This window comes from Armigeres subalbatus, chromosome 2 (assembly GCF_024139115.2).
Source record: "Armigeres subalbatus isolate Guangzhou_Male chromosome 2, GZ_Asu_2, whole genome shotgun sequence".
NCBI lineage: Eukaryota > Metazoa > Arthropoda > Insecta > Diptera > Culicidae > Armigeres > Armigeres subalbatus.
The window spans coordinates 429,582,436-429,609,959 of NC_085140.1; the positions used below are offsets into that span (position 1 = coordinate 429,582,436).

General features: G+C 40.9%; 1 protein-coding gene across 1 annotated transcript in view; it reads left to right on the forward strand.

Moving 5' to 3' along the window:
* LOC134213554 (lachesin) overlaps positions 1-27,524 on the forward strand; it is a 608,862-nt gene that overhangs the window by 551,871 nt on the left and 29,467 nt on the right. The window contains exon 9 of the mRNA XM_062692704.1: positions 20,795-20,959. Coding sequence (XP_062548688.1) covers positions 20,795-20,959 — 165 coding nt within the window. The remainder of the gene's footprint in view (positions 1-20,794; positions 20,960-27,524) is intronic.

Here is a 27,524-nt window from a genome sequence, read left to right on the forward strand (position 1 = left end):
CTTGAACCTCTTCCTATCATGTACTTCGTCTTCGACGTGTTGATGACTAGTCCGATCCGCTTGGCTTCCCTCTTCAGTATGATGTAGGCTTCCTCCATCTTCTCAAAGTTACGTGCCATAAGATCTATGTCGTCGGCGAAGCCAAATAGCTGGACGGACTTATTGAAAATTGTACCACTCTTGTTAATCCCTGCTCTTCGTATTTCCCCTTCCAAAGCGATTTTGAATAGCAGACACGAAAGACCATCACCTTGCTGTAACCCTCTGCGGGTTTCGAAGGGACTCGATAATGCCCCTGAAACTCGAACTACGCACATCACCCGATCCATCGTCGCTTTGATCAACCGTGTCAGTTTATCCGGAAATCCATGTTCGTGCATAACCTGCCATAGCTGGTCCCGATCGATTGTATCTTATGCGACTTTGAAGTTTATGAATAAATGATTTGTGGGCACTTTCATAAACTTCAAAGGCATTTCAGCAGTACTTTGTGAATGGCGAACACCTGGTCCGTGGTGCAGCGTTCGCCCATAAAACCCGCCTGGTACTGCCTCACGAACTCTCTTGCAATTGGTGCTAGTCGACGGCATAAAATTTGGGAGAGTACCTTATAGGCGGCGTTCAGCAATGTGATTGCGCGGTAGTTGCTACAATTCAGCTTATCGCCCTTTTTGTAGATAGAACACACGACACCTCCCGACTAGAAGGTCATATCAAAATTATATCAACCTATGTTATTATGTTATGCTAAATTTTAATAACAAAATTTGTTAGAAACATGGTGCAGGATGTTGTTAAAATATCTAAATTTCTATCAAAAATCACACTACTGGAAACAAAAAACTATCAAATTTTGTTACAATTTTATCATAAAAATAACAAATTTTGATAAACATTTATAACAGAATCAGATACAAAATATATTGTTTATGTGCAGTTGGAATTTTTTACAGGTCGTGATAGGTCTCCAGAGTGTGATCAACAATCAGAAATTTTTATTTTTATATGTACAAGAATATTTTTCGAGAACATGAAACTAACAACATTGCAATAAAGGCAACCTTTTCAAATTATATCAGCATTGTGATAACTAGACTAGAAGAGCCTAACTAAAACTTAACACAAATTTAACATATTGTGATCTTTATAACTTATTTTGATACAATTTTGTTCTTAGTAGCCATTATATTTCAAATGTTGTAACAGGATTTTAACATAATAAGATTTAAAAAATGCTTAATACCGAATTGCCCAACAGTAGGCAATCAAATAGATGTAGCAAAAACTCCTTTAATAGATATCACAAACGCTGATATAATTTGAAAAAGTTGTCTAATTTGAAATGTTCTTAGTTTCATGTTCATGAAAAATATTCTTGTTCAGAAAAAAACTAATATTTCTGAATGTTGATCACAATCTGGAGATCTATCACTACCTGTAACACAGTAAAAAACATATTTTGTATCTGATTTTGTTATAAATTTCTAATAAAATATGTTATTTTATGATAAAATTGTAACAAAATTTGATAGTTTTTTGTTTCGAGTAGTGTAATTTTTGATAGAAATTTAGATATTTTAACAACATCCTGCACCATATTTCTAACAAATTTTGTTATAAAAATTTTGTATAACATAATAACATATGATGATATAATTTTAATATGACCTTCTAGTCGGGTGTGGCTGGAGGACTTTGCTACATCTATTTTAATTGCCTACTGATGGGCAATTCAGTGTTAAGCATTTTTTTTTAAAATCATATTATGATGAAATCCTGTTACAACATTTGAAAGATAATGCTGCTAAGAACAAAATTGTATCAAAATAAGTTATAAATATCTCAATATGTTAAAATTGTGTTCAGTTTCTGTTATGCTCTTCTAGTCGGGCTTCCATCCACTCCTGCGGCAAAACTTCCTCCTCCCAAATCTTAGTAATGACCCAGTGCAGCGCTCTAGCCAGTGCCTCACCACCGTGTTGAAATAGCTCTCCTGGTAGTTGGTCAACCCCAGAGGCTTTGTTGTTCTTCAGCCGGCCAATCTCCTCCTGGATTTCCTGGAGATTCGGAGCCGGTAGAATTATGTCCTGCGCTCGTTCTCCCAGGTCCATCACCATACCGCCATCTTCGTCTGCCACATCGCCATTCAGGTGTTCTTCGTAGTGCTGCCGCCTTCTTTGGATCACCTCACGCTCGTTCGTAAGAAGGTTCCCGTTTATGTCCTTACACATATCAGGCTGTGGCACGTGGCCCTTACGTGAACGGTTCAACTTCTCATAGAACTTTCGTGTGTTATTTATTAGCGCGGTACAGTCGCTTCGTCTCTTCACGGTCTCGATCTTCCTGCTGACGCTTTTTCCTCCGGAAAATCGAGTTTTGTCTGTTCCGCGCCTGTTAATATTGTGCCTCGTTCGCCTTCGTGCGGTGTTGCAGCAATCTCGCCCATGCTGCATTCTTCTCTTCTACTAACTGCTCACATTCGCCGTCATACCAATCGTTTCTCTGATCCGGGGGCACCGTGCCAAGTGCAGCGGTTGCGGTGCTACCAATGGCGGATCGAATATCTCTCCAGCCATCTTCAAGAGACGCTGCGCCTAGCTGCTCTTCCGTTGGGAGTGCCACTTCCAGCTGCTGCGCGTATTCTTGGGCTAGTCTACCGTTTTTTAGCCGCCCAATGTTAAGCCGCGGCGTCCGACTTCGACGCGTGTTGTTCTTAGACTGTTTGTCAGATAGACCATTTTAAATACGAGAGTTTTGAGCGCAGGCATACTGCAACGAGGTAGTGGTCGGATTCAATATTCGCACTGCGGTAAGTGCGTACGTTCGTGATGTCGGAGAAGAATTAACCGTCGATTAGAACGTGGTCGATTTGATTTTCCGTTTCTTGGTTAGGTGATCTCCATGTGGCCTTGTGGATAGTTTTGCGGGGAAAGAAGGTGCTTCGGACTACCATTCCGCGGGAGGCTGCGAAGTTTATGCATCGTTGGCCGTTGTCATTCAATACGTTGTGCAGACTATCCGGTCCGATGACCGGTCTATACATTTCCTCCCTTCCTACCTGCGCGTTCATGTCATCGATGACGATTTTGACGTCCCGCAGTGGGCATCCATCGTATGTCTGCTCCAGCTGTGCGTAGAACGCTTCTTTCTCGTCGTCGGGTCTCCCTTCGTGTGGGCAGTGCACGTTGATGATGCTATAGTTGAAGAAACGGCCTTTAATCCTCAGCTTGCACATCCTTGCGTTGATTGGCTGCCACCCAATCTCGCGTTGGCGCATCTTACCCAGCACTATGAAGCCGGTTCCCAGCTCGTTGGTGGTGCCTCAGCTTTGGTAGAAGGTAGCCGCCCGATGCCCGCTTTTCTACACTTTCTGTCCTGTCCAGCAAATCTCCTGCAGCGCCACGACGTCGAAGTTGCGGGGATGTAATTCATCGTAGATTATCCTGTCGCAACCTGCGAAGCCTAGCGACTTGCAGTTCCATGTTCCAAGCTTCCAATCGTGATCCTTTATTCGTCGCCTAGGTCTTTGCCGATTATATCGAGTCGCATTTTCTCTTATATTGTTCGTAGTTATTGGTTTTCCAGGCGGCTTATTGGGCCTGCGCAAACCTCCTGTCTCGTCGGAGGGCCGTCGTGTCAGGGCTGTTTAGCGTCCCACCTAACACCAGGACTTGGGCTTGTGCGCTTTGAGCGGCACACGGTCGCTACACGGTTAGATGACTTTACCCATTAATGGGTAAAGTCATCTAACCGTGTATGGCGGAGCCTACTTGCGGATACATGCTGCTTTTTATAGAGGTTTAACAGGGCCTACTGTCAAACCCCACCATATCCTAGGCAGGCGCCACAACTCACAGAACATTGTATGATGATTAAATGAACTGTTATATAGTTTTTGGCTGAAACGATTTGACCAATAAATCCAAAAATACACAATTCAGCTCCTAATAAATCAGCCGAAAGCTAAGTAAAACTTCATTTAATCATCGTGCAACGTTCTGTGAAATTATTCTGTAACATACCAACTACCGTTTTTGCAATTCTGAGCTCAATCGAGCAGTCAGAATCTATTTCCAGATCGAATGAGTGACGGCGGTGTATTTTCCTATATATTTTAGCTTAAATCCCCATACAAACTTCAAATCAATTGCGCCAGCTTATGCAACAAGTGATTGAGCTGAAATTTTGAGAGATTGATTTTCCCACCCAAAGACACAATCCTGGGTGCTCCGTGGAATTCGACAACATTTTTTCTCCGTATACTAAACTGGGCCAGTCTAGTCTATAGTGATGCGCAATGAATTATGTGAAGAAGTGACGACGGAAATCGTCATAACTTTTGGCAGCACGACTACCCGAGCAGGAGAAATTGGCTAAATAATATCTAATTCTGTCTTTGATACCATACTCTGTTATGAACTAGCCCTGCATAAGAGGTAAAATGCCAAAATGATAATACCAAAAATTAATATGCACAATACTTGAGCCATAACATACTCTGTCATTAAATTCCATTTAAATACCAAAGGCATAACCATTTATTATTCGTTTGGTATTGAAATACCCATGTATGTTATGCCTCAAGTATTATCGCATTGGCGTAACTACAGGGGGGCTAGGGGGGCTTTAGCCCCACCAAGAATCCGATTAGAATTTTTGCTACAGAGAGTGAATTTTTTTCATTGTATCTGTACGAAACACTACAGCAAGTTTATTACACTTTATTAAGTTTCTGAACTTGGAATAATTCTCGCCTGATTTTTGAAAACATCGAATGTCAAAAAGAGAGGTCTCCGGTCCATCAACCCCATAACTGAGAGTATCCTACAACAATTGTACGAATGAATTGATATGAAATTATTTACGTTTTCCTTTTACGAACAAAAAATATCACAAGTCAGTCAAAAAGCCGCTTGGTGCGATTTGGCAGAACCCCGACCATATACAAATAATATCTGGCTTTCTAACATAATCCTGAAAGATGCGTCGCATTCCTGAAAGGATTATGATTAGAATCCATTCGAGAATGTTATTACCAAATACAGAGTACAGTATGGCCATATCGTATCTATTTCTTTCTTCTTATTTATCTGGTAAAGTTCGTCAAAAGTTTCAGATTTCAAGGGAGGTAAATAAAACTTCAACGAATTCATACAACTCCTATGACTTCTTATGAGGTCAGGGCTAATGATAAATATCGTTTGTTATATCCAAGTCGTCGGAAGATGAGTTGAAATAGCAAACTGGTAGACCAACTTTTGAAAAATATACATTAATTTAGTTGAGCGTCGGGCGAAAACGATAACTGTCTGTGTTTTGACTGTTAAAAAATAAAATTATGTTAGTTAGCCCCCCCTAGATTTTTTTGTTAGCTACGCCAATGGTATTATGAATATCAGTTTTTGGTATTATTTTTTTGGTATTTTATCTCTTATGCAAGGCTACTTCATACCAATTTCTGTTATTGAGGTCGTTGCTCCTACTCGGGTACCTATCTTCGTGGTAGGCGTGTGTTGCTAAGAAAACGAATGGGCGTTGCGTCGTGTAATGTTATGACGAAGACTATATTTTTTCCCTTTTTTTACGACGAGAATGACTATTGTCAGCCCTGTCGCAACGTATATTTTGCAAACGGTGTAATGTTTGCTGAAAAAACTGAAAAACTTTTTGACGATAAAATGGACTTCTGACTGTTGTACTTGCCGGTAACGGGAGTTACCTTTCCCACCTTAATAGCCGGACCAGAATGACTGCAGATCGCTTGCGGGAAAAAATTGACTGCGATGAATGGCTCGAATACGCTTCCCAAGGGCTAGTGGAAGACGTTCAAAACAGTTGCAGCTCGAGTTTTGAACAATGCTGAGTATACAGTATGTAAAAAAGTTTATCCACCCCCCTACAAATTTAAATATTTTTTCTCTATTCTCTATGGTTTATCAATTTATGTTTATTTTTAAAATTGCCATTGAAAATGCGGCGTTTACATCTTCGCTTGAGATTTAAGGTCACTCCTGACGGAATCCAAGATTAAAAGTGCTAGCGTTTTCGGGGGCACATCACTCGATACGGAAGCAATGCACAACTGTCATTTTTATTATTTCACGCATGCTGCGACGCAGCAAAGCTAAATCAACAAAAATGACAGTTGTGCGCCGCCTCTGAATCGAGTGGTGTGCCCCCGAAAACGCGAGCACTTTTAATCTTGGATTCCGTCAGGAGTGACCTTTGTGACGAATTATTAAAAAGGGTAGAAAAATACGCAAAAAATGATTATCCACCCCCAAACGGATATTACCATTTAAGTGTGTTTTACAGTGTTTTAGTGTGTATTCTGCAACTTTTTTCTTTGTTGCAAAATGCCAAAAAAAACCCAAATTTCGATCAGCATCCTAAATTTGCTATTTGAACATCATAAAACTGGCAAAAGATACCGTGATATTGCCAAATTGTCCAGCTTCACAAAGATACGGTCGCTCGGATTGTGCAGATGTACAAAAATCAAGATTCTATCTCACCGGCTAAGTGATCGAGGCCGTCCTTCAAAGACGCTAGCCGAAATGACAGAATTATCGTGAAGAAGGCGGAGCTGGATCGGGGACTATCAGCTGCGGAAATTACGAAACAGATTGAAAGCGAGTTTTCCAATCAACTGACATCACAATCCGTACTAAATTGTCTTCATAAGAAAGATTTCAACGGCTGAGTAGTACCTAAGAAGCCATATATGGTTGTCCGCAAAAATATCGAAAAAAGATTGGATAAACTTTTTTTACAAACTGTATGTGTTTAATGGATCCTGCCGTGTAAACCCATTTTATGAAACGTTACATGAAAATATTCGGAGATAATAATTGAAGAAATATTTGCCATTTGGAAACACCTCATGAAAAACTTGTTGAGGAATATTTAATAATGATTATGAGAAATGAAACGAACTTAGGGAGCGAATCTTCTTAAGTTGAGGCAGTTGGTACAATAAATGGTTAATTCATTTTCTAGCTATGACTAATTATTTTCGAAAAATCAGCAAAATTAATGGAAGAAATCAACAGATTCTAAAGTTATTAAATAGAGCTTGAACAAGTATCCAATTGAGATCTATAAGAAATAGGCACTTATGCAATCTGATGAGGCATCGATCATATCATTCTCACGACAGTTTCAATGACACTATGCTACAATGGCGACAAAGGCTTAGAACAAAGTGCACTTCACATATCATCGCGTTGAAATCTCTCTCTTTCATCTTGCGTTTCTCTTGCTGTCGTTTCGGATTGTTACCTCTGCTAGCTACAAATATATGCATTGCACATTTATAGCGGGGATACATAACCCACGTCACAGCTGTGCGTTTCCGATCTCTGGCATAAATACCGCCAACACACGGAACACGGGAAATATGTTGATATACGACATCAAAAGCGGAAATCGTTGCCCAACCCCACCCCCAAAAACCATTCCACGTGTGGCATAAAACGTATCAGATCCACTCCGTCAACAACAGCAGGATGAGCAACCGCGAAGATAGTGGGATCACATGGCGCTGCTGAACGTCCGGTAAGCGATGATGCATTCAGTAGGAATAGGAATTTAGTGGCGGATAGGAACGACGAATAGCAACGGTGTGTAGATGCCAAGGAACATGACAGAATGTAGTAATCCGATAAATGCTCTGCTTGTTGGCTGCCAAGCCTAATAAGTGGAACCGGGATTGTCGCGTGGCTGACATGACGCACGCTCTCTACCAAAAAGCCAGTCAGTACAGGAGGGCAGATGCTTGCCGAGTAGTGGAACAGATGAGTTTCTACCTTTGTTGTCCGGTAATCAAGACGCAGAGATAGCATTTCCCCGCTTTCCGTTCAGATTATCTGTTCTATAAAATCCGATAAGCTCCCGAATAACGCATTATAGTCAGTCGTAGAGACATTATTCCAAGGGAAATTCGGAAACTTTAAAACTTGTATTTGGCTCAAAATGTACAATTTTAGCACATGGAATGGTTTAAGGGGAACTGTTGTGCTTCTAATCTTATCAATAACAAAAAAAAATGAATAAATACGAATACGATCGTGCATTATTTTTAAGATTTTCGAATAATTTTGGTGTTGGATTCCAAAAGAATATTTCTTCGTCTATTATTTGTTTTGATTGTTCGATATGTATCTAATGATTTAATCTGGAAATAATACATCGACATGAATTTTATCACCCAAGGGAACGACCATCGCAATTAAATTGGATATTGAACCTGTCAGAATTTTATCTGAACAATGAATTATGCAAGAAAAATAGTCGTCGGTTGGGCTGTTAATAATTTAGCGAAAAGTAGTTTATTATTTCATATTGAATTTCACCTGCTTTTTCCACCGACATGTCGCCCCACCTGCCATTGCATTGATGACTCGCCAATAAACGCGTGGACATAAAATTTCTGCACATTCAACATTCATCAATTTGCCATAGCAGCGTGATCAGCGGCAACCAACCGCCACGATTCGAGTGTTGATGAAGTTATTTATTTTTAATTATTTTTCAACAACTCAAAATCCACTCCGTTAGATTTCCGCGTCGTCGAGTGGATGCGAAAAAGGCCTGCGTCCAAAAAAAAAAGGGAATAATTTATTAGTGAAAAATATTCAACCGCTTTCGCTGTCGCTCTCCAACTGCGATGGTTACCTGCCGGCTGAAAGCCACTTGGGGATCGAAAATCTGTTTGATGCAATTTCAGGTATCAGTTTTAAAATTCCGATCTGATATAATTAATATGCTACATTTAATATGCAAACACACAGCCGTACATACCGGTACAAGGTCCGTTAACTTTTTAGAGTGTTGCTTGCTTCAAAAATCGTTTGGAGACTTTAATAATATGATGTTGCGAATGTTCGCTTAGTAAGATGAAGTCTGAATAAATAATTGATAAAATGGTTTTTTGGACAACTGTCCTTTTTTAGCCAATAACCAATCGTGATGTGACAATGAAAAACATCTACTTCTGAACTAGTTTAATTTTCACAATGAAGGAACAATATTAGGTGATTTTTGCTATTGAGTGACCATGTTTACCTCTGCGTCTCCACAAAAATCACGGGAAGGAACATTTGTTAGATATTGTAGGTATTGTTGGGACTGAACACTCATAAGTGGTGTGACCGTCAGAGTCCTTTGTACATTTATATGAATAACAAAAAACACGATTAATTGTGTACACTAAATTCTGTTGTACATTGGCTGGGTCGAGGCTGATGGCCTTTCGGTTTGTTTTGTTGTTTTGATTTGTTTATGTTTTAAAATTTACAGTGGTTCACAAGCGCCCACTACACCTTCCCCCTTTGAAAGAATAATGTAACGAAATAAAATTAAGTGTAATTATTCTACTGTGTCTTTCTCCAGTTGTCTCATTACTTGTTTTGGTTATATAACTGTTTATTCTTAATAAAAATAATTTTTAGTACTGAATTTCTCACGTCTAATTCGAAGCTAGACTTTTGACCTATATCTTTACCTACTTCAGGGGTTTCTCGGAAAACAATTATTATTTATTGTCCATGAATTCTAATCTCTGTGTCTGGTCTTTGATCACGCGTGCAGACTTTAAAGCCTTACATCAGAGAATTCTCGGATGACTAAACACATCTTTTGTTCTTTGTGTCACAAAGGGCATGTGCCATATTCAGTACAGTCCGAATGGTCAAAAGGAGACTTCTAGGCTTTTTGAAAGGAGGCTTCTGGGCTTCTTGAAAGGAGGCTTCCGAGCCTCTTGAAAGGAGGCTTCCGAGCCTCTTGAAAGGAGGCTTCCGAGCCTCTTGAAAGGAGGCTTCCGAGCCTCTTGAAAGAAGGCTTCCGAGCCTCTTGAAAGGAGGCTTCCGAGCCTCTTAAAAGGAGGCTTCCGAACCTCTTGAAAGGAGGCTTGAGCCTCTTGAAAGGAGGCTGGAGCCTCTTGAAAGGAGGCTTCTGAGCCTCTTGAAAGGAGGCTTCCGAGGCCTCTTGAAAGGAGGCTGAGGCCTCTTGAAAGGAGGCTTCTGAGGCCTCTTGAAAGGAGGCTTGAGCCTCTTGAAAGGATGCTTCCTGAGCCTCTTGAAAGAAGGCTTGAGGCCTCTTGAAAGGAGGCTTCTGAGCCTCTTAAAGGAGGCTTCTGAGCCTCTTGAAAGGAGGCTTCTGAGCCTCTTGAAAGGAGGCTTCTGAGCCTCTTGAAAGGAGGCTTCCAGGCCTCTTGAAAGGAGGCTTCCAGGCCTCTTGAAAGGAGGCTTCTGAGCCTCTTGAAAGGAGGCTTCTGAGCCTCTTGAAAGGAGGCTTGAGCCTCTTGAAAGGAGGCTTCCAGGCCTCTTGAAAGGAGGCTTCTGAGCCTCTTGAAAGGAGGCTTCCAGGCCTCTTGAAAGAAGGCTCTGAGCCTCTTGAAAGGAGGCTCTGAGGCCTCTTAAAAGGAGGCTTCTGAGCCTCTTGAAAGGAGGCTTCCAGGCCTCTTGAAAGGAGGCTTGAGGCCTCTTGAAAGGAGGCTTCTGAGCCTCTTGAAAGGAGGCTTCTGAGCCTCTTGAAAGGAGGCTTCCAGGCCTCTTGAAAGGAGGCTTCCAGGCCTCTTGAAAGGAGGCTTCTGAGCCTCTTGGAAAGGAGGCTTCTGAGCCTCTTGAAAGGAGGCTTCTGAGCCTCTTGAAAGGAGGCTTCTGAGGCCTCTTGAAAGGAGGCTTCTGAGCCTCTTGAAAGGAGGCTTCTGAGCCTCTTGAAAGGAGGCTTCTGAGCCTCTTGAAAGGAGGCTTCTGAGCCTCTTGAAAGGAGGCTTCTGAGCCTCTTGAAAGGAGGCTCCGAGCCTCTTGAAAGGAGGCTTCGAGGCCTCTTGAAAGGAGGCTTCTGAGCCTCTTGAAAGGAGGCTTCCAGGCCTCTTGAAAGGAGGCCTGAGCCTCTTGAAAGGAGGCTTCTGAGCCTCTTGAAAGGAGGCTTCTGAGCCTCTTGAAAGGAGGCCTGAGCCTCTTGAAAGGAGGCTTCCGAGCCTCTTGAAAGGAGGCTTCCGAGCCTCTTGAAAGGAGGCTTCCGAGCCTCTTGAAAGGAGGATTCTGAGCCTCTTGAAAGGAGGCTTCTGAGCCCCTTGAAAGAAGGCTTCCGAACCTTTTGAAAGGAGGCTTTCGAGCTTCTTTTCATAAAGAGCTTATTTCTTTAGACTTACAAATTTGAAAACAATTTAGGGTATTAAATAGGGTTACGGATGGTATTGCCGGTAGGGTCCATCCTTAACCCTATTCAAGGCAAAGATAGAAACATTATTATACCAAAACGCGTCCGTTATCGTGCTTGCTCAGTCGAGAATTTACGTTGCATCCCATTGGAATTGCACTTAAAGATGCAATTTCGGCTTTAGAGAGGTGTGCCGAATCGCAACAGCCTGCCGGGAATACCTGCCGATACCCTACTGTATAAATCTCAAATTTCAATTCCGTTGTTACTAAATTAGCCTCCGGATTATAATTATCTAATTAGAATTCAAGAATCGGTTTACAATTGCTCAAAAGAACATAAAAAATCACTTCAAGTTTTCAATAACAATTCGCTGACATCAAACCGTTTTTATTTCGCCAACCAGAACCACAAAAAAACTTCCTAAGTGCTATAATAATACGCAAAACGCAGTCAAATGAGTGTAACAAAAAGCCGTCGTCTCCGCGATCGTCCCTCCCCAAATCAAAAGACGACTCACCGGTGGTGGACAAAGGAAAAGTTTTCCATTTCGTCACGTTTTCGCTCTGACATGGATACAGATTTACAGGGTTGCAAAACAGACCGTCGTCGTCGTCGTCGCCGGTGTTGTCGTCCCTCGTGACTTTTTTTTTCCTTCTCCCGGCCATTGTTGTTTTGTCACTCCGGCCAAGATGGACGACAGACAACGACAAGAAAAGAAAAATGATAAACGATGAACTGCGGGCTCCAGAGTCTCAATGCGGCTGACCCGAGCGAAGCTTGCTAGCAAATTGAAAACTTAATTCGTTGCAGAAAACTTGCACTTTTTTTTGCGAGGCAACGTTCAGACTGTGTAGAGGGTGTAGAGTTACATCTGTAAAAAATTAAAGCTGCAAGAACTTTGCGAAGCACACGTTGTTAACTAATTCTTTAAGTCCATGAACACATTTTGATGTCGATTTTCTCAAGAATGTGTATTTGAATTGATGTTTTTTTTATTATGCACAAAAGAATATCTGATCATGATATAAGTCCATAAAAAATCCTAAATTGGATTACGATTTGATAGCATTATGTTCCGAGGCTATGCTCGGGAAGAGCGCTAAAGTGAAAGTTAAATAAATTTGGTGTGCGTCGCTTTCCAGCCGAGCGAATTTAGTCGTCCGTGACAGTATCGTCGTTTAATGGAAAACAATTGTCATTTTTCGTGGTCAGTGAGTTTCTTGTGAAATGTGACGAAGGAAAAGTTGAGAAAAATCAAACGAAAGAAAGCAAAATTCTGTCATTTTTTGGAGGTCAGCAGCTATCGGGCATAATTTCGGTCGAAGAAGTTTCGCTGACACAATATTGACAGATTTGGTTTGAAATGGGACTTAATAAGTGGTTTTGGTTACGACTGGGAACAGTTCTATTGAAAGTTGATTTATCGCATGTCAAGTGTCGATGAGAATCTCCAAGAACAGCGGATTTAAATTGTTCCTACTTTCTTGTTTCTAAAGCAAGTTATGAGATAGTTAATTGATGGAAAATATATATTTATACAACTATGTAGTTGCAAACGAAGATTATTTTCTAGCATGAGTTCAACGAGCCTTGATGGGTTAATACCCACCAGCTACTGAGGTTTAGTTTTCAGTTCTTGGTAAAATCAAGGAATCGGAGCCTTCCTTAGTCGTGCGGTAAGATGCGCGGCTACAAAGTTTGGACTGACGGTGGATGGAAATTTGTTTGACTATCCTGGGAATAAAAGTGCCATCGTGTGAGCCTCATGATATACGGATGTAAAAATGGTAACTTGGCTTAGAAATCTTGCAATAAATAACCTAGTTACGAGGCGGCAATGTCCCAGTATAAGATCCAATGCCAATAATTAAAAAAAAAATCAAAGAAAATGATTTATTGAAGCAAATGTGAGTCAATTTGATAAAAAATAATTATTCGATGTTTTTTTTTTTTTTTATCTATTGTGTTTATTTGACAGGCTCAGGCGTGTATAACACTTAACGGAGCCGAGACTTTATGATATTTACAATCGATATCATCTTATTATCAACAGTTAGTAAGGGAAAAGGGTATAGACCAAGATACTCGTGGCGACTCAAGGTTAGATTGCGTAATTTCAGGACGGACTAGGTTGGGATTTAGGTTTGAGGTATTGCAGCTGCTCATCCGGGTATTTGACGTCAATAACGGTATGGCGTAGCGTCGGGCTCGAGTTGTGGTTCGTCAGGGAGCATCTTCCGGATGGCCATAGCTTCGTATTACACAGAACAATAAGACAAAAACAAAACGAGAAAGAAAAAAAAGATAGGGGAATTAGACTTTTATGTCAGACGAGCAAAGAAAGGCATAGATGGCCTGCATATAAACCACATCGCGATCCCCCAAAACACCTCTTACTTCCCTGTAGGGTTGTTTACCTCAGGCCACAAGGGTATCCAATAGTTGCTCTCTGGAGGCGTCGTTTTCCGAGCAATACCAAACTACGTGATCGATGTCATCGTAACCGGCTCCACACCTACATAGGTTGCTATCAACCAGGTTTATTCTATAGAGGTGTGCGTTTAGTGAATAGTGATTGGACATAAGTCTCGACATCGTGCGAATGAAGCCTCGGCTTAAGTCCTCACCTCTGAACCACGCTCGCGCAGAAACTTTAGGAACTATGGAAAAGAGCCACCGTCCAAGTTCATTGTGTGACCAAATCATTTGCCAATTTTGAAGAGTACTCTGACGGACTAATGGGAAAAACTCGTTGTTCGAGATTTGTCTATCATAAACTTCACCTTCCTGTGCGCCCACCTTTGCTAGCGAGTCCGCCTTCTCATTGCCATAGATTAGGCAATGGGATGGGACCCATACAAAGGTAATCTTAAATGATCTTTCGACCAAATCACGCATCTGCCCTCTTACAGTTGTAAGAAAGTAAGATGCGTGCTTAACAGGTTTCATCGACCGGAGTGCCTCGATAGAACTAAGACTATCCGAGAAGATGAAATAATGGTCTACGGGCTGATCGGAAATTATCCCCAAAGCGAAATTAATTGCTGCCAGCTCAGCAACATAAACCGAACACGGTTCTTGAAGTTTTCGGAAGGTGGTTGAATTTACGTTGAAAACACCGAAGCCAGTGGATCCGTTAATGCGAGAACCATCAGTGAAATATCTGTTATTGCAATTGACATGTTCATATTTTTCAGAAAAAATGGAAGGGATAGATATTTGTCGAAGATGATCTGGTATTCCTTGAATAGCATGTTTCATGGACAGATCGTATTCAATTGAGGAACTGTCGTTGACGAAGTGAACTCGAGGTGGATTATAACATGGAAGACAGAGATCTGTCGATATGTAGTTGAGATAGACTCGCAGGTATCTTGAATGATGAGCCAGTTCAAGCATATTATCGAAGTTTTCTAATACAAGTGTGTTACTTGTTCCACATTTGATCAGTATTCTAAGTGAGAGCTCCCAGTAACGGTGCTTTAAAGAAGTGACTCCAGCAAGCACCTCCAGGCTCATGTTATGCGTTGAATGCATGCAGCCAAGGGCAATACGCAAACAACGATATTGAATTCGTTCCAATTTGATTAGGTGGCACTCAGCTGCTGAGAGGAAGCAGAAAGAGCCATACTCTAAAACAGAGAGAATAGTCGTTTTATATAGTTTGATGAGGTCTTCCGGGTGAGCGCCCCACCATGTTCCGGAGATAGAACGGAGAAAATGGATCCTTTTCGGCATTTCTCTAACAAATAATCAATATGGGTCTTCCAGGTACACTTAGAATCAAACCAGACCCCAAGGTATTTAGAAGATAAAGATTGGTTTATGTCATCTTTCAACAGCTTTAGTTTCAGTTGAGCAGGGTACCGCTTCTTAGTAAACACAACCAATTGAGATTTTTGCGGAGAAAACTCGATCCCTGAATGTCTGGCCCAAACAGTCAGGTTATTTAGGAATTTTGCAATGGTCTTTGCAGGACTTCTGCACATGAACCTCTTAGGGAGATCACGGCATCATCTGCAAGTTGTCTAAGCGTGCATTGTCCTTCCAAACAATTGTCAATATCTTTAACATAGAAATTGTAAAGCAAGGGACTTAAACATGAACCTTGGGGAAGGCCCATGTAGCTATTTCTGGAAGTTGTCAGAGTGCCGAGTGTGAAGTTCATTTGTTTTTCTGACAACAAATTGTACAAGAAATTATTCAAAATAACGGGTAATCCATTACTTGTGCAGATTGTCTGACAATACTTCTATGGAAACTGAATCAAAAGCGCCCTTAATGTCCAAGAATACTGAAGCCAACTGCTCCTTGTGCGCAAAGGCTAGTTGTATATCTGAAGAAAGCAACGCTAGACAATCGTTTGTTCCTTTCCCTTTTCTAAATCCAAACTGAGTATTTGAAAGCAATGCATTTTCTTCGACCCAATGGTCGACTCTTGAAAGGATCATTTTCTCCAATAATTTTCTCATGCATGATAGCATGGCAATCGGTCGGTATGAATTGTGATTAGACGCTGGTTTCCCAGGCTTTTGAATAGCTATTACTTTGACCTGGCGCCATTCTGGTGGTACGAAGTTGTACTCCATGAAACAGTTGTACAGGTCAAGTAATCGTCTTTTAGCGATATCTGGAATTTGATATTATCGCATCCCGGAGAAGAATTGTTTAATGAAAGAAAAGATATAGATAGCTCCAACATTGAGAATGGTCCACCCAAAGAACCGGGATCAAGCGTTGATTCTCGAAATAGCGGTTCAGCTGGTACGGAATCTGGACAGACCTTTTTTGCGAAGTTGAATATCCATCGATTGGAGTATTCTTTAATCTCGCTGGTGGATATGCGGTTCCGCATGTTGCGGGCCGTTTTCCAAAGTGTTGACATTGAGGTTTCTCGTGATAGTCCCTCGACAAAAAGTCGCCAGTAGCCACGTTTTTTAGCCTTGAGAAGATTTTTGAGCTTTCTTTCAAGCCTCAAATACTCTTCGAAAAGCTCAGACCTTCCGTGTTTACGGAAAGCCTTGAAGGCATCAGATTTCTCGGAATACAACTTAGTACATTCATCATCCCATCCAGGAGTGGCTGGTCTTCTGATGACAGATGTACTTGGAACGCGTCGTTTCTGAGCTTCTAGTGCGCTTTTATGAATCAATTCGGTAAGGAATCGATACTCATCCAGTGGAGGAAGAATATCAGTTGATTCAATACCAATGTTTACCGCCGATGCAAATTTTTGCCAGTCAATGTTTTTCGTGAGGTCGAAAGGAACATTAACTGGCACTGATCGTTGATAGCCGCTTTTGATTGTGGTGACTATCGGCATGTGGTCACTACCATGGGGATCTTGGATTACCTTCCACGTGGAATCTAATGATAGTGAATTAGAGCATAAAGACAGATCTATTCGACTTTCCTGACCTTGAGGTCCTATTCGAGTTACTTCGCCTGTGTTCAAAATATTCAAGTTGAAATCGTCGCACAAATCATAGAAAATAGGCGCTCTGTTATCGTCTCTAGCTTCGCCCCATGCAATACCATGTGCATTCATATCACCCAGTATTAAAACTGGGGATGATAAAAGAGAGACTGCGCTCCAAAGATGCCGACGATTAAGTGAGGCATTTGGGTGAATATACACTGAAGCTATGCAAAGGTCTTTATTCTTTACATTTACTTGGCAAGCGACGATTTCTAAACCATTAACAGTCGGAATGGGAATTTTGTAGAAAGTGTGACATTTTTGATTCCCAAAAGAACGCCACCATAATGATCATTCCGATCTTGGCGAATAATGTTAAAATCGTGGAAGTTGATTTCATCTTCAGAAGAAAGCCATGTTTCACAGAGTGCAAATATATCGCAATCGGAGTTGCGAATTAAAAATTTAAACACGTCCAATTTATGTTTCAGACTATGACAGTTCCACTGCAGCACAGTGATTGTATCTTGTATGGCCGTATTATCCATCGAAAGATACAAGTCCTGCAAGAAGGGGCCATGAAACAGTCAATTGCTTCAGATAACTTTCAACTGTTGGAATAAAGAGGTCAATGATTGGCCTCAATGAATTCGGAATATTGAACAAGTTCAAAATACGATCCACAAGATCCTTAAAGGATATCAATCCTCGCTTGGACGAGATTCTTTTCTTAGAAGTGTGAGTAGCAGTTTTCTGCTCAGAGATATTCCTTGCCTGATGTTTCTTTGTAACATCAGTTTTAGGCAATGGCGGGAATGTTTTACTGCAACATGGGTCAAAAGGAGCAGTATAGACAGGCTGCTTCGGAATTTTAAATAATCCCCCATTACCATCAGATTTCGGCAAGCTTCTAGGGATGATTTTGTTTTCTTACGGCGCAATCCCGGGAAGACAGTTTCTTCCTCTTTTCGGGTACGTGTACCTCCGCAGAATCATCCATATCGGCTACGTCAGAGTCCGATTCGTCTATGGAAATGACATCATAAAATCACTTACTTGAACGGCAGCTGAAATAGCAGCCGTTGCGTTGGCAGTTGCGGATGTGTCTTGCGACTTCACCATTTCTGCATACGACTGCTTAGAGCGCTGTACTAATGAACGCTTAACTTTTTGGGTGCGCTTTTTGTACACCGGACATTCTTGCAAACCATGGGGAGGGTCCATGCCACAATAAGCGCACTTTGTAACTTGTTGTTGGCAGGACTCCTCCCTATGCCTTTCAAAACATTTGCCACAACGGGGCTTGTTGTCGCAAAACTCGGCAGTGTGCCCCAACTGTTTGCAGTTGGTACAATTGAAAACTCTGGGTACAAAAAGACGCACCGGAAACATATTTTGGGAGTAGCGAACCGGCAAACGTTACCCGTAGCGAACCTGACTTCGAATATACTTTTTTACCATCTACCATGGCTGCTGAATGCAATTCCTTGCAGTCCAGAATATCCACGGTAGATTGCAGGGCATTCTTTAAACGGCCTTTTCCTGCAAGCACATCCTTACAAGTCAGGCTCGCTGCGTTAATTACGCCTTCAATCTCGACCTCCCGCGAGGGCACATAAACCAAATATTCCACATTATAGTTCTGGTCTTTTGCGATAGCATTTGCATCCTGGTATGTAGGTGCGGTTACACGTAGTTTGTTCCGATTGATTTGATGAAAATCAGTTTTCGGAAAACGACGCGTCAAATCACGTTTGATTCCTAGGAAATCAATACTTTTCACTTTCTGCCGAAAGTAAACAACCCAAGGCCCAGGCGAAGAAGCCTGGTAGAATCGCGTGCGAACGACATTGTCTTTGGGAGGCGTCTCGCCTCCGTTTTCTTCGTCCATGAAATGTAATACAAAATCCCCCCCCAAAAAAAAATAGAAGAGAAAAAAAAATAATACTAATAGGTTTTAATTATAATAATAACAAAACAAACACACACACAAAAAAAAAGAAGAAAAAAAAATTCAAAGTTTTTAATAATAATTCAGGCAACCTTTTTGCGTTTCGTCCCACTCTAATGCAACGGTGCCACCCTTGCCTAACGACAGGCAGAGCACACAAAAGCTTCACCACTGGTGCGTGGATGAAAGTTAAACGAATGCAAAGAGACAATGGGATACAATCTTTTTACTTAGCCTGTTTGCTGCCTACCCGAGTAGGTAGCGTTGTCGATGACGACCTGATGCTGATTGATACTGATCGTCGTCGCAGCACTTGATGAAAAAAAAAAAACCAAACTAACGAGACTGCAATAGCATCGCTAGAACAGCTCGCTTCCTTAACTAGTCGGCTGGATAAATCACCTTGTAACTAGCTTTACACTCGCGTAGGCAACTTAACGATATAAAAACAACCCGCCGAATACTAAACGGGGGAAAAAAACTCTAGCGGTATAAAGCGCGTCACGTGATGAGACACGGGAGTAAAATACGTCCGGCTCGTCCAGAAACACGACAAGGAATGATATTCGATGTTTTATACGCTTCTATTTAAATCGTTTCCTACATCAATTAATTGTTTTCTATGCTGCTTTATCAAACAGAGATTTATTATAATATGTATATAAATTATAATACAGTAAAATTGGTTTACATTTCCTGAAGTAAAACAAAAACAATTATCAGTTCAGCTGAAATATATCAACTCCACTGTAAATCAGATTGTCATAATTCACTTAAATCCTGGAACTGCGATAATTCAATCTGCAGCCTTCGGAGTTGCTTCCACACCAACTGCAGTCATGTGCGCATCAAACACCATCACCAGTCGGCAAAATCAAATGTTAACACATGCGTTTGACAGGACACGCTGCAAACGTGAACGCGACACCTTGGTTGCTGGTTGCGGTCAGTGCGCTTGGCGCCGTGCATTCAAATTCCAGATTCAATATCTGTTTCTGGCAATTTTCCCGATTCCCACCACCACCGGATGCCGTGCCACATTAATTCCTCGGAAAGCAGATGCACGCGAGAATTATTTATTGTACGATGCCTCTTCATACAAAACACACCCACTTGTCCGGTTCAGACTCGTGCATTTAACGCTGCCGCGTGTGTTCGGCGAGCAGAGCTTTCCAGCCGCTAAAAAGTGTGTGCCGGGGTGCCACCATCAATGGGACAACGTTTTCCACGCGGTTATTGTAGTCGACGCGGGATGGGGATTGATCTCCGACTAAAACGGATCAACATTTTACGGTCTGACGGTGGCGTCGTAGGCCGTGATTCGAACCGGAAGAACCCCTGCCCGTCGTCCATTCCAAATGCGGGCAATAGCTGACCTCGACGTTCTGTGGGCTGTGTACGACACATAGTAAAAGACCATTTTTGGTCGGTCTGGGTGTGGAAGGCAGCACGCACGAAAGCAAAACATGACGACGATGGCTTCATTTGCAGTTACATTGATTGGGAAGGATGTTTCCGTACTGTAAACAATGTTGTGATAATTTTAGGGGAATTTGGCAGCTCAAAGCCATTTTCGATAGGAGGCATTGCATTTGATGTGCAGCAGCACACTCAGGAACACAATTAGTCGAGGGAATTGATTTTGAAATTTTGAAATGCAATAATTTCTGAGTGCATACGAGCAAACGATCTTGGAAATTAATGGCTTTAAAGTTCGAATTCCGGCCCCCATAACCCCTTAACGGCCAATTCAAGCCATCACCACTGATTGCAAACTCACGAACTCAACGAGCTCAACACAACACAAATCGGTTCACAGAGAGCCGCCGTGCTGCAGACTTTTGGCATCAATCCAGCCCAGCAATCATGTCCTGCAATTAATAGCCCTGCCCTGGTTGAAGAATCACTCTCATCGTCCAATAGGGACAGTAATTGACGGCCTTGTTCGAACCGCACTCGCCCTCGGTGCAGCCTCTTCCTCGTTGTATTTTCACTTGAGGGGTCCCTGCAAACGGAACCGGACAGGTAATTTACAGTAAATCAATCTCCTACATCGCACCGCAACCGTAATTGGCTTGTTTTGCTCTAGATTTATTGAACCGGGAAAGACACCCTCCTCGTGCGTCCTTTCTGCATGGCAACTGGACCTTCATCGAGCGGGTTTAGATCAATGTAATTAATTAACATCAACGCAGGGGTTGCCCTTTTTTTCTCACAAAAATTACTCATTTTTCCCAATTTTCTTTTATTCACAGATACTTCCCGAACGGGCGATAAGTTCGAAACCCTGTCTCGCAACACCGGCTACACCAAGTATATGCAGCTGAAAATTCGATCCGTGGGTCCATCGGATTTCGGCTCCTATCGATGTGTGGCGAAAAACTCGTTAGGCGAAACCGACGGGCTAATCAAGCTGGATGGTAATTATGAGTGCACTGGAACTAGATTGGAAAATTTTCAAACTTTTATCGTTGATTGATTATCGGATTAATGGCGGGAACGAGCACACACATACAGAATGCATTTCAAGTGGCGTGGCTTCATGTCAACATATGTAGATCACTTTAGGGTGCAAATCAAAAATTAGGAGCTGTTAAATCGTGAAGACGCTTCGCTTCGCACTTCGCGTCTACTCTGGCCGCACCTCAAGTTTATTTCCGCTCATATTTCCTCGTTCTTAATCATATGTTCAATTTGTCCTATTCTATTTCGAACTCCATTTTGAATTGCAAATCGAATTGAATTTCGAATTCCGTCGCAATATCCATTTTGAAGCCCGTTTTGAATCTCATTTCAAATCCGATTTTGTTTCGGATTCCATTTCAAATTCTTTTAGAATTCCATTTTGAATCCCACCTCAAAACCCATTTTTAGTTCCATTTTAACCTCATTTTGATTTCTACGAACTCTATTTCGAATTTTGAAAGATTTCGTTTCGCATTCCATTAGAAATTCCATTTTGAATGCCTTTTCACATTCTAAATCAAAGTCGAAACCCTGTTCGATTTCTATTCTGAACTTCTGAACAATTCAAAACCTTTTTCAATTTTGATTTGAATCCAAAATGAATACTTTTTTGGATTCCTTACCAAATGCCTTTTCTTTCGTTCTAATTTTATTTTCATATTCCATTTCGAACTTTATTTTAAATTCCATCCCGCAATTCATTTTTAATTCCTGTAGGAACTCCACCACAAAATACATTTCCAACTTAAGTTCAAAATCTTTTTCAAATTCAATAAAGAATTTTATTTCAACTTGCATTTCAAATTCCATTCTGAATTTCCAGTCGAATCCATTTTTTAACAATTCTATTCCCCCAGTTTCATTTCCAAGTGCTTCCATTTCCAACCGGTTTAATAAAAAAAAACGGTTCCACTTTCAACCGATTTTATTTCTAACCGATTTCCAATCGATTTTGTTTTCATCCAATTCCATTTCGGATCGTTTCCCTTTCCATTTATTCTCTTTTCCAACCATGAAATTCCTAGCGATATCATTTCTAGCCGACTCCATTTCCAGCTGATTCCCTTTTCTAACCTATTCCATTTCCAGCCGATTCAATTTCCAAATAATTTCCATTTCCGTTCGATTCCACTTTAGCTGCTTCTATTCCCAACCGATTGTACTTCCAGCCGATTTTATTCCCAACTGATTCAATTTACAACAAATTTCATATCTTACCAATTCTTTTGCTGCTGATTTCAATTCCAACCGAATGCATTTCTAATTGATTTCTTGCAACCCCTTACATTTCTAATCTATTCCTTTTCGGATTTCATTTTCTACACATTTCATTCAAGGTCGAATTTATTTTATTATTTAGTCGATTTTATTTCAACAGATTCCTTCTCCAATCGAATCCATTGCTCATCATCATGCTCAAATCACCGAAGCCTCATGCGTGAGCTGACTCGCTTGCGATTCTGCATAGAGAGCATCGCGCATGAGTTTTTCACGCAGAATCGCATCGTTTCACTCATTTTTCGAAAAATTATTTCACTCCAAAAAGTGTCAATACTCAACAGAAGCGTATTTTATGTTTACGTATGGATTTGTATCCATTGTTTAAAGCAAAGAAAGTTATTCCGATCAATTTGACGAAGAAGAACGACGGCACGGTGCACAGCGAACAGGTGATGAAGACGGTAGAGCTTACCAGTATCGGGCGATCGAACTGCTGGCGCCGCACAGTGGGACCAATCCCAAAAAAGACGGTCATAAATGTTAGAAGTGAATAAAATGGTCTAGCAGGCCACATATTGTGATTTTTCATTGAATAGATCCTCTTCTCGGCATCAACGATCCGTAAGCTAAAGTACAACTATCACAGCGAGAGGTGGGGCACCAGTCGTCGCAAGCACGCTATAGTTCTCTAAGACATCATGCTTGCACCAAGTGGTGTCCATCGAATATCAATGGCTGGCGCCGCCAATGTAGAGTTCTCTTTGTATGAGCATTTCCACAGGTATTTAATTACCGATTCCAGCCGCCTCACCGCAGTGCTTAGGAAAACTTTATTTTATTGCTAGAAATTGTGAACATATGGAATAGGTTTTGTTTCGTCCTTATTATTGCACAAGGTAGAGCGGCGGAGTAGAATTTACTCCAAGATGGCTTCGCCTCGGTGGTGGCGTCTGTGCGGCGGCAACTCCGCGATAGAGAGAGGCACGAGAAAAGCACTATACCGACTAACGTAGCTCACGACACCTCGGCGTGGTTGCGTTAGGTCCGAGGGTCCCGGATCTCTAAATCTCACAAAAATCCACTTTTGGCCTTCTTGCGGGAATCAATCCCTACGGCTAGCAACTTGTCGACGTGCCTAATTATAACAATCACTCGAAATTCCGATCAAGATTAGTTTTAATACTTTAGATCCCGAGGTTCGCTTCCTTTCATTCTGCCCCACTTTCCGGGTGGACCTTGGAAAGGCATATCCGCTTTTCTTTCGGCTGACGTTCTGTCACACCACCATTAAGTAACCTGGTTCTGTCATATCGCCCACCTTGGTGGCACCGTACCGAGTAGTAGGGTTCAAATACCTTCACCCGCTCCAAAAAGCACAACAAGGCGGTGAAAATCGCTAAATATTTATATTGTTTTTCTCTCTACTGAATTATACAATTTTGTAACTATTTGTCGGTTACAGAACCAATCTCATTTCCAATCCATTACAGAAGTATTCCATTTCCAAACAATTCCATTTTCAACCGCTTACATTTCCGATCGATTCTATTTTTAGTCACCTTCATTTCTCTTCTACTTTCTACTTCTTTTCTACTACTACTCTAACATTTTCGATGGATTCCATTTCCAATCAATTTCATTCCCATCCAATTCTATTTCCAACCGTTTCCATTTTCAACCGATTCACTATCTGAGCGTTCCCATTTCCAACTGATTACAGTTTCAACTTTCTTTTATTTTCAACCTATTTCAATTTCGATCTATTCCAACCGATTCCCTTCTAAGCCGAATTGATTTCCATTCTTTACCATTCTTCACATTCTCGACCAAATTCAATTCCGATCGATTAATTTTTCAACTGGTTTAATTTTCGATCATTTCCATTTCCAACCGATTTCATTGAAAACCGCTTCTATTTCCAATCGGTTGCATTTCCAACTGATTCTACCTTCGACTGCTTTTATTTCTAATCGATTTAACATCGGATCGATTCCATTTTCAATCGATTCCATTTCGAGCCGATTCCATGTCCAATCAATACCATTTCGGACCGAATCCATTTCCCATCAATTCTATCTCTGACTGATTCCATTTTCAACCACCTCAATACTCAACCGCTTCCATTTTCAACCGATTTTTTCCGATGGAATCCATTTTTAACCGATCCCATTTCCAGCCGATTCAAATTCCGACCGAATCCATTTCCAATATATTTCTTTTCTAGCCGAATATATTTCATTTCGATTCTACTTCCAACCTATTCCATTCTCAATCTCAACCACGTCCCACCGATTACACTTTCGGTCGATTCCATTTCTAAACAATTTCATTTCCAATCGGTCAATTTCCAACAAATTTTAAATCTCACAAATTTTTCTAAAGCCAATTCCACTTCCAACCGATTCCATTTCCAATCGATTTCATTTCCAACTGTTTCGTTTCACTTTCACATAATTCCATTTCCAACAGAATTCTTTGCAAGCCGATTCCATTTTCAACCACGTCTATTTGCAACCTATTTTATTTCTAAACAATTCTGTTTCCAACCGGTTCCATATCTGATCATTCCACGTTCAATCGAATCCCATTTCCAACCGCCTTCATTTCAACCAATTTCATTTTCTTTCGATTCCATTTTTAGCCACCTCCATTTCTATTCTACCAATTTCTAACTGATTCGATTTCCAGTCGATTTAATTTCTTACCGATTTCTTACCATTTCCAACCGCTGCCATCTCCGAGCAATCGCCTTTTATTTTCAACCGATTCTAACTTCGTTCGAATTTGTTTCCAACCTTTCTTAGCCGATTTAATTTCCATTGGTTTCCATTTCCAGCCGAATTAGTTTCCAATCGATTAAATTTCCAACTGACTATATTTTCAATCACTTTCATTTCCAACCGATTCCATTTCAAACCGATTTAATGAAAAATTGCCTCCATTCCCATTCGATTCATTTTCTGATGGTTTCCATTTTTGATCAAATCTATCCCCAATTGATTCTAATTTCAACCAACTTTCATTCAACCCATTTAATTGTTGATCGATTCCGGTCCAAACCAGGTCCCAACCGCTTCCACTTCCAATCACATCTATTTTCAATCAATTCCATTTCCAATTGATTTAAATTTTAACCGCCTTATTTTCTAATCGATTTGACATCCGATCGATTCAATTTCTAATCGATTTCATTTCCATTCACTTCCGTTTCCGTTCAATTCCATTTCGGATCGATTCCATATCCAATCAGTTCAGCCAAACGTTTCTATTTCCATTATCAACCGATTCCATTTCTAGAAAATTTTGTTTTCAGTCGATCTTTTCCAGCTGACTGCAACTGCATTTCCAGTCGATTCAATTTCCAGATGATTCTATTTTAAGCCGACTTCATTTGCCAACGATTTTGGCCTATTTTAATTCCAGGTGATTCCATTTTCAACCGATCCAATTACAAGCCGATTCCGTCCCCATTCCATTTCCAATATCAGGTCCAGCCGATTCCATTCCCAGTCGATTCCATTTCCAGCCAATCCATTTAAAAATGAGTCAATTTCGAACCGATTTTTTTTCAGACACGGTTTTGATTTCTAGCTGATTACATTTCCAGCCGATTACATTTAAAAATAATTTAATTTCGAACCGATTTTATTTCAAGTTGATTCCATTTTCCGATAATCCCTTTTCCAGCCGATTTCATTGACATCCGATTTCATTTCCAGCCGATCCCATTTCCAGACTATGCCATTCTGGTCTGACTCCACTTCTGACCAACTCAATCTTCGACGAATTCCATTTCCAACCAGTTCCTTTTCCTATCCATATTCAACCGATTTCTTTTACAACCAATTCCATCTCAAACCAGTGCATTTTCCAAACGATTGCATTCCAAAACGATTCCATTTCCTACTGATTATTTTTCTTTCCGATACCATTTCCACACAAATCTGACTACATTTGTATAAAATCTTGTCATTAACATTCCTGCATGGTTTTAATAAAAGAATTGTAAGCCTTTTCATACAGACGCGGTACGAAAATAAAACAAATTTGCCAGAAGAAATACAATGACTGTATTGCAATCCGTTGATTTTTTTTACAGATTTTGCAACACACTCAATTAGGTTCTGTGGAGTTTCACCGAAATCTCAACAGGAGAGCTGTTCAGCAAATAATTTTACAGATTTTCATTAAAAATAGGCTAATTCAATAAAAAGTAGCTTTTTAAACCTGAATTGTTTGTTGGGAACCAAAAGATTCCTCGGTCAAACAAACAATGTTTGTTCAATCAACATGCACCTGATATTTAATTATTCAGAAAATAAGGGAATTGTTCTTCAGAAATTTCTTTCTTTGGCAGTACGTACTAGAACAATTCGGTCTGAAAATACTTCAGAGTATCATTTCAAAATTATTTGCAAACTCCGTCGTGAATTCTTCATGAAAAAGTAATTTCCCGGAGCAGTTCCTTGAGGAATTTTCCAGATTTCTGGTAGAGTTTTTGAAGGAATTTTCGCGGAAATTCTTGTTGGCATTTTTGGAAGAATTCTTGGAGAATTTCTAAAGAAGTCTCTGAAGAAAAAGCGGGAGAATTTTCGGAGTATTTTCCTTATGATATTTCGGGGAGTTTTCAAGTGAATTTCATGGAAACATCCAATAAGGTTTTCTGGCCCAATACTTGAAGAAATTCATGAACAGCTTCCGCGGGAATAGCTGGAGAGATTCTTGGAGGAGTTTGTGAGAAGATTCTCGGAGGAATTCCTGGAGGAACTTCCGGAGGAATTCCTGAAGGTACTTCCATTCTTGGATGTACTTCCGGAGGAATTCCTGGAGGTACTTCCGGAGGAATTCCTGGAGGAACTTCCGGAGGAAATCCTAGACGAACGTCCGGAAGAATTCCTAGAAGAACGTCCGGAGGAATTCCTGATAGAACTTCCGGAGTAATTTTTGAAGAAGCTTCCGGAGGAATTCCTGAAGGAACTTCCAGAAGAATTCCTTAAGGAACTCCTGAAGAAACCCTGGAGAAACTCTTAAAGGATCTTCTGGAGCAATTCCTGGAGCAGCTTTGAGAGCACTTCCTGGTGAAATTTTCGGAGGGATTTGTGGATGTATTTCGGAAAGTTGCTCCCACTGCCGATTACCAACGGCGTGGTGTTGGCGTGACGATTATCACCACGCCACTGATGAATTTTCAATCGGCGCATATGACTAGTTCTTATTCCAATTCAATTCCTATTCCAATTCCTATTCCAATTCCTATTCCAATTCCTATTAAAATTCCTATTCCAATTCCTATTCCAA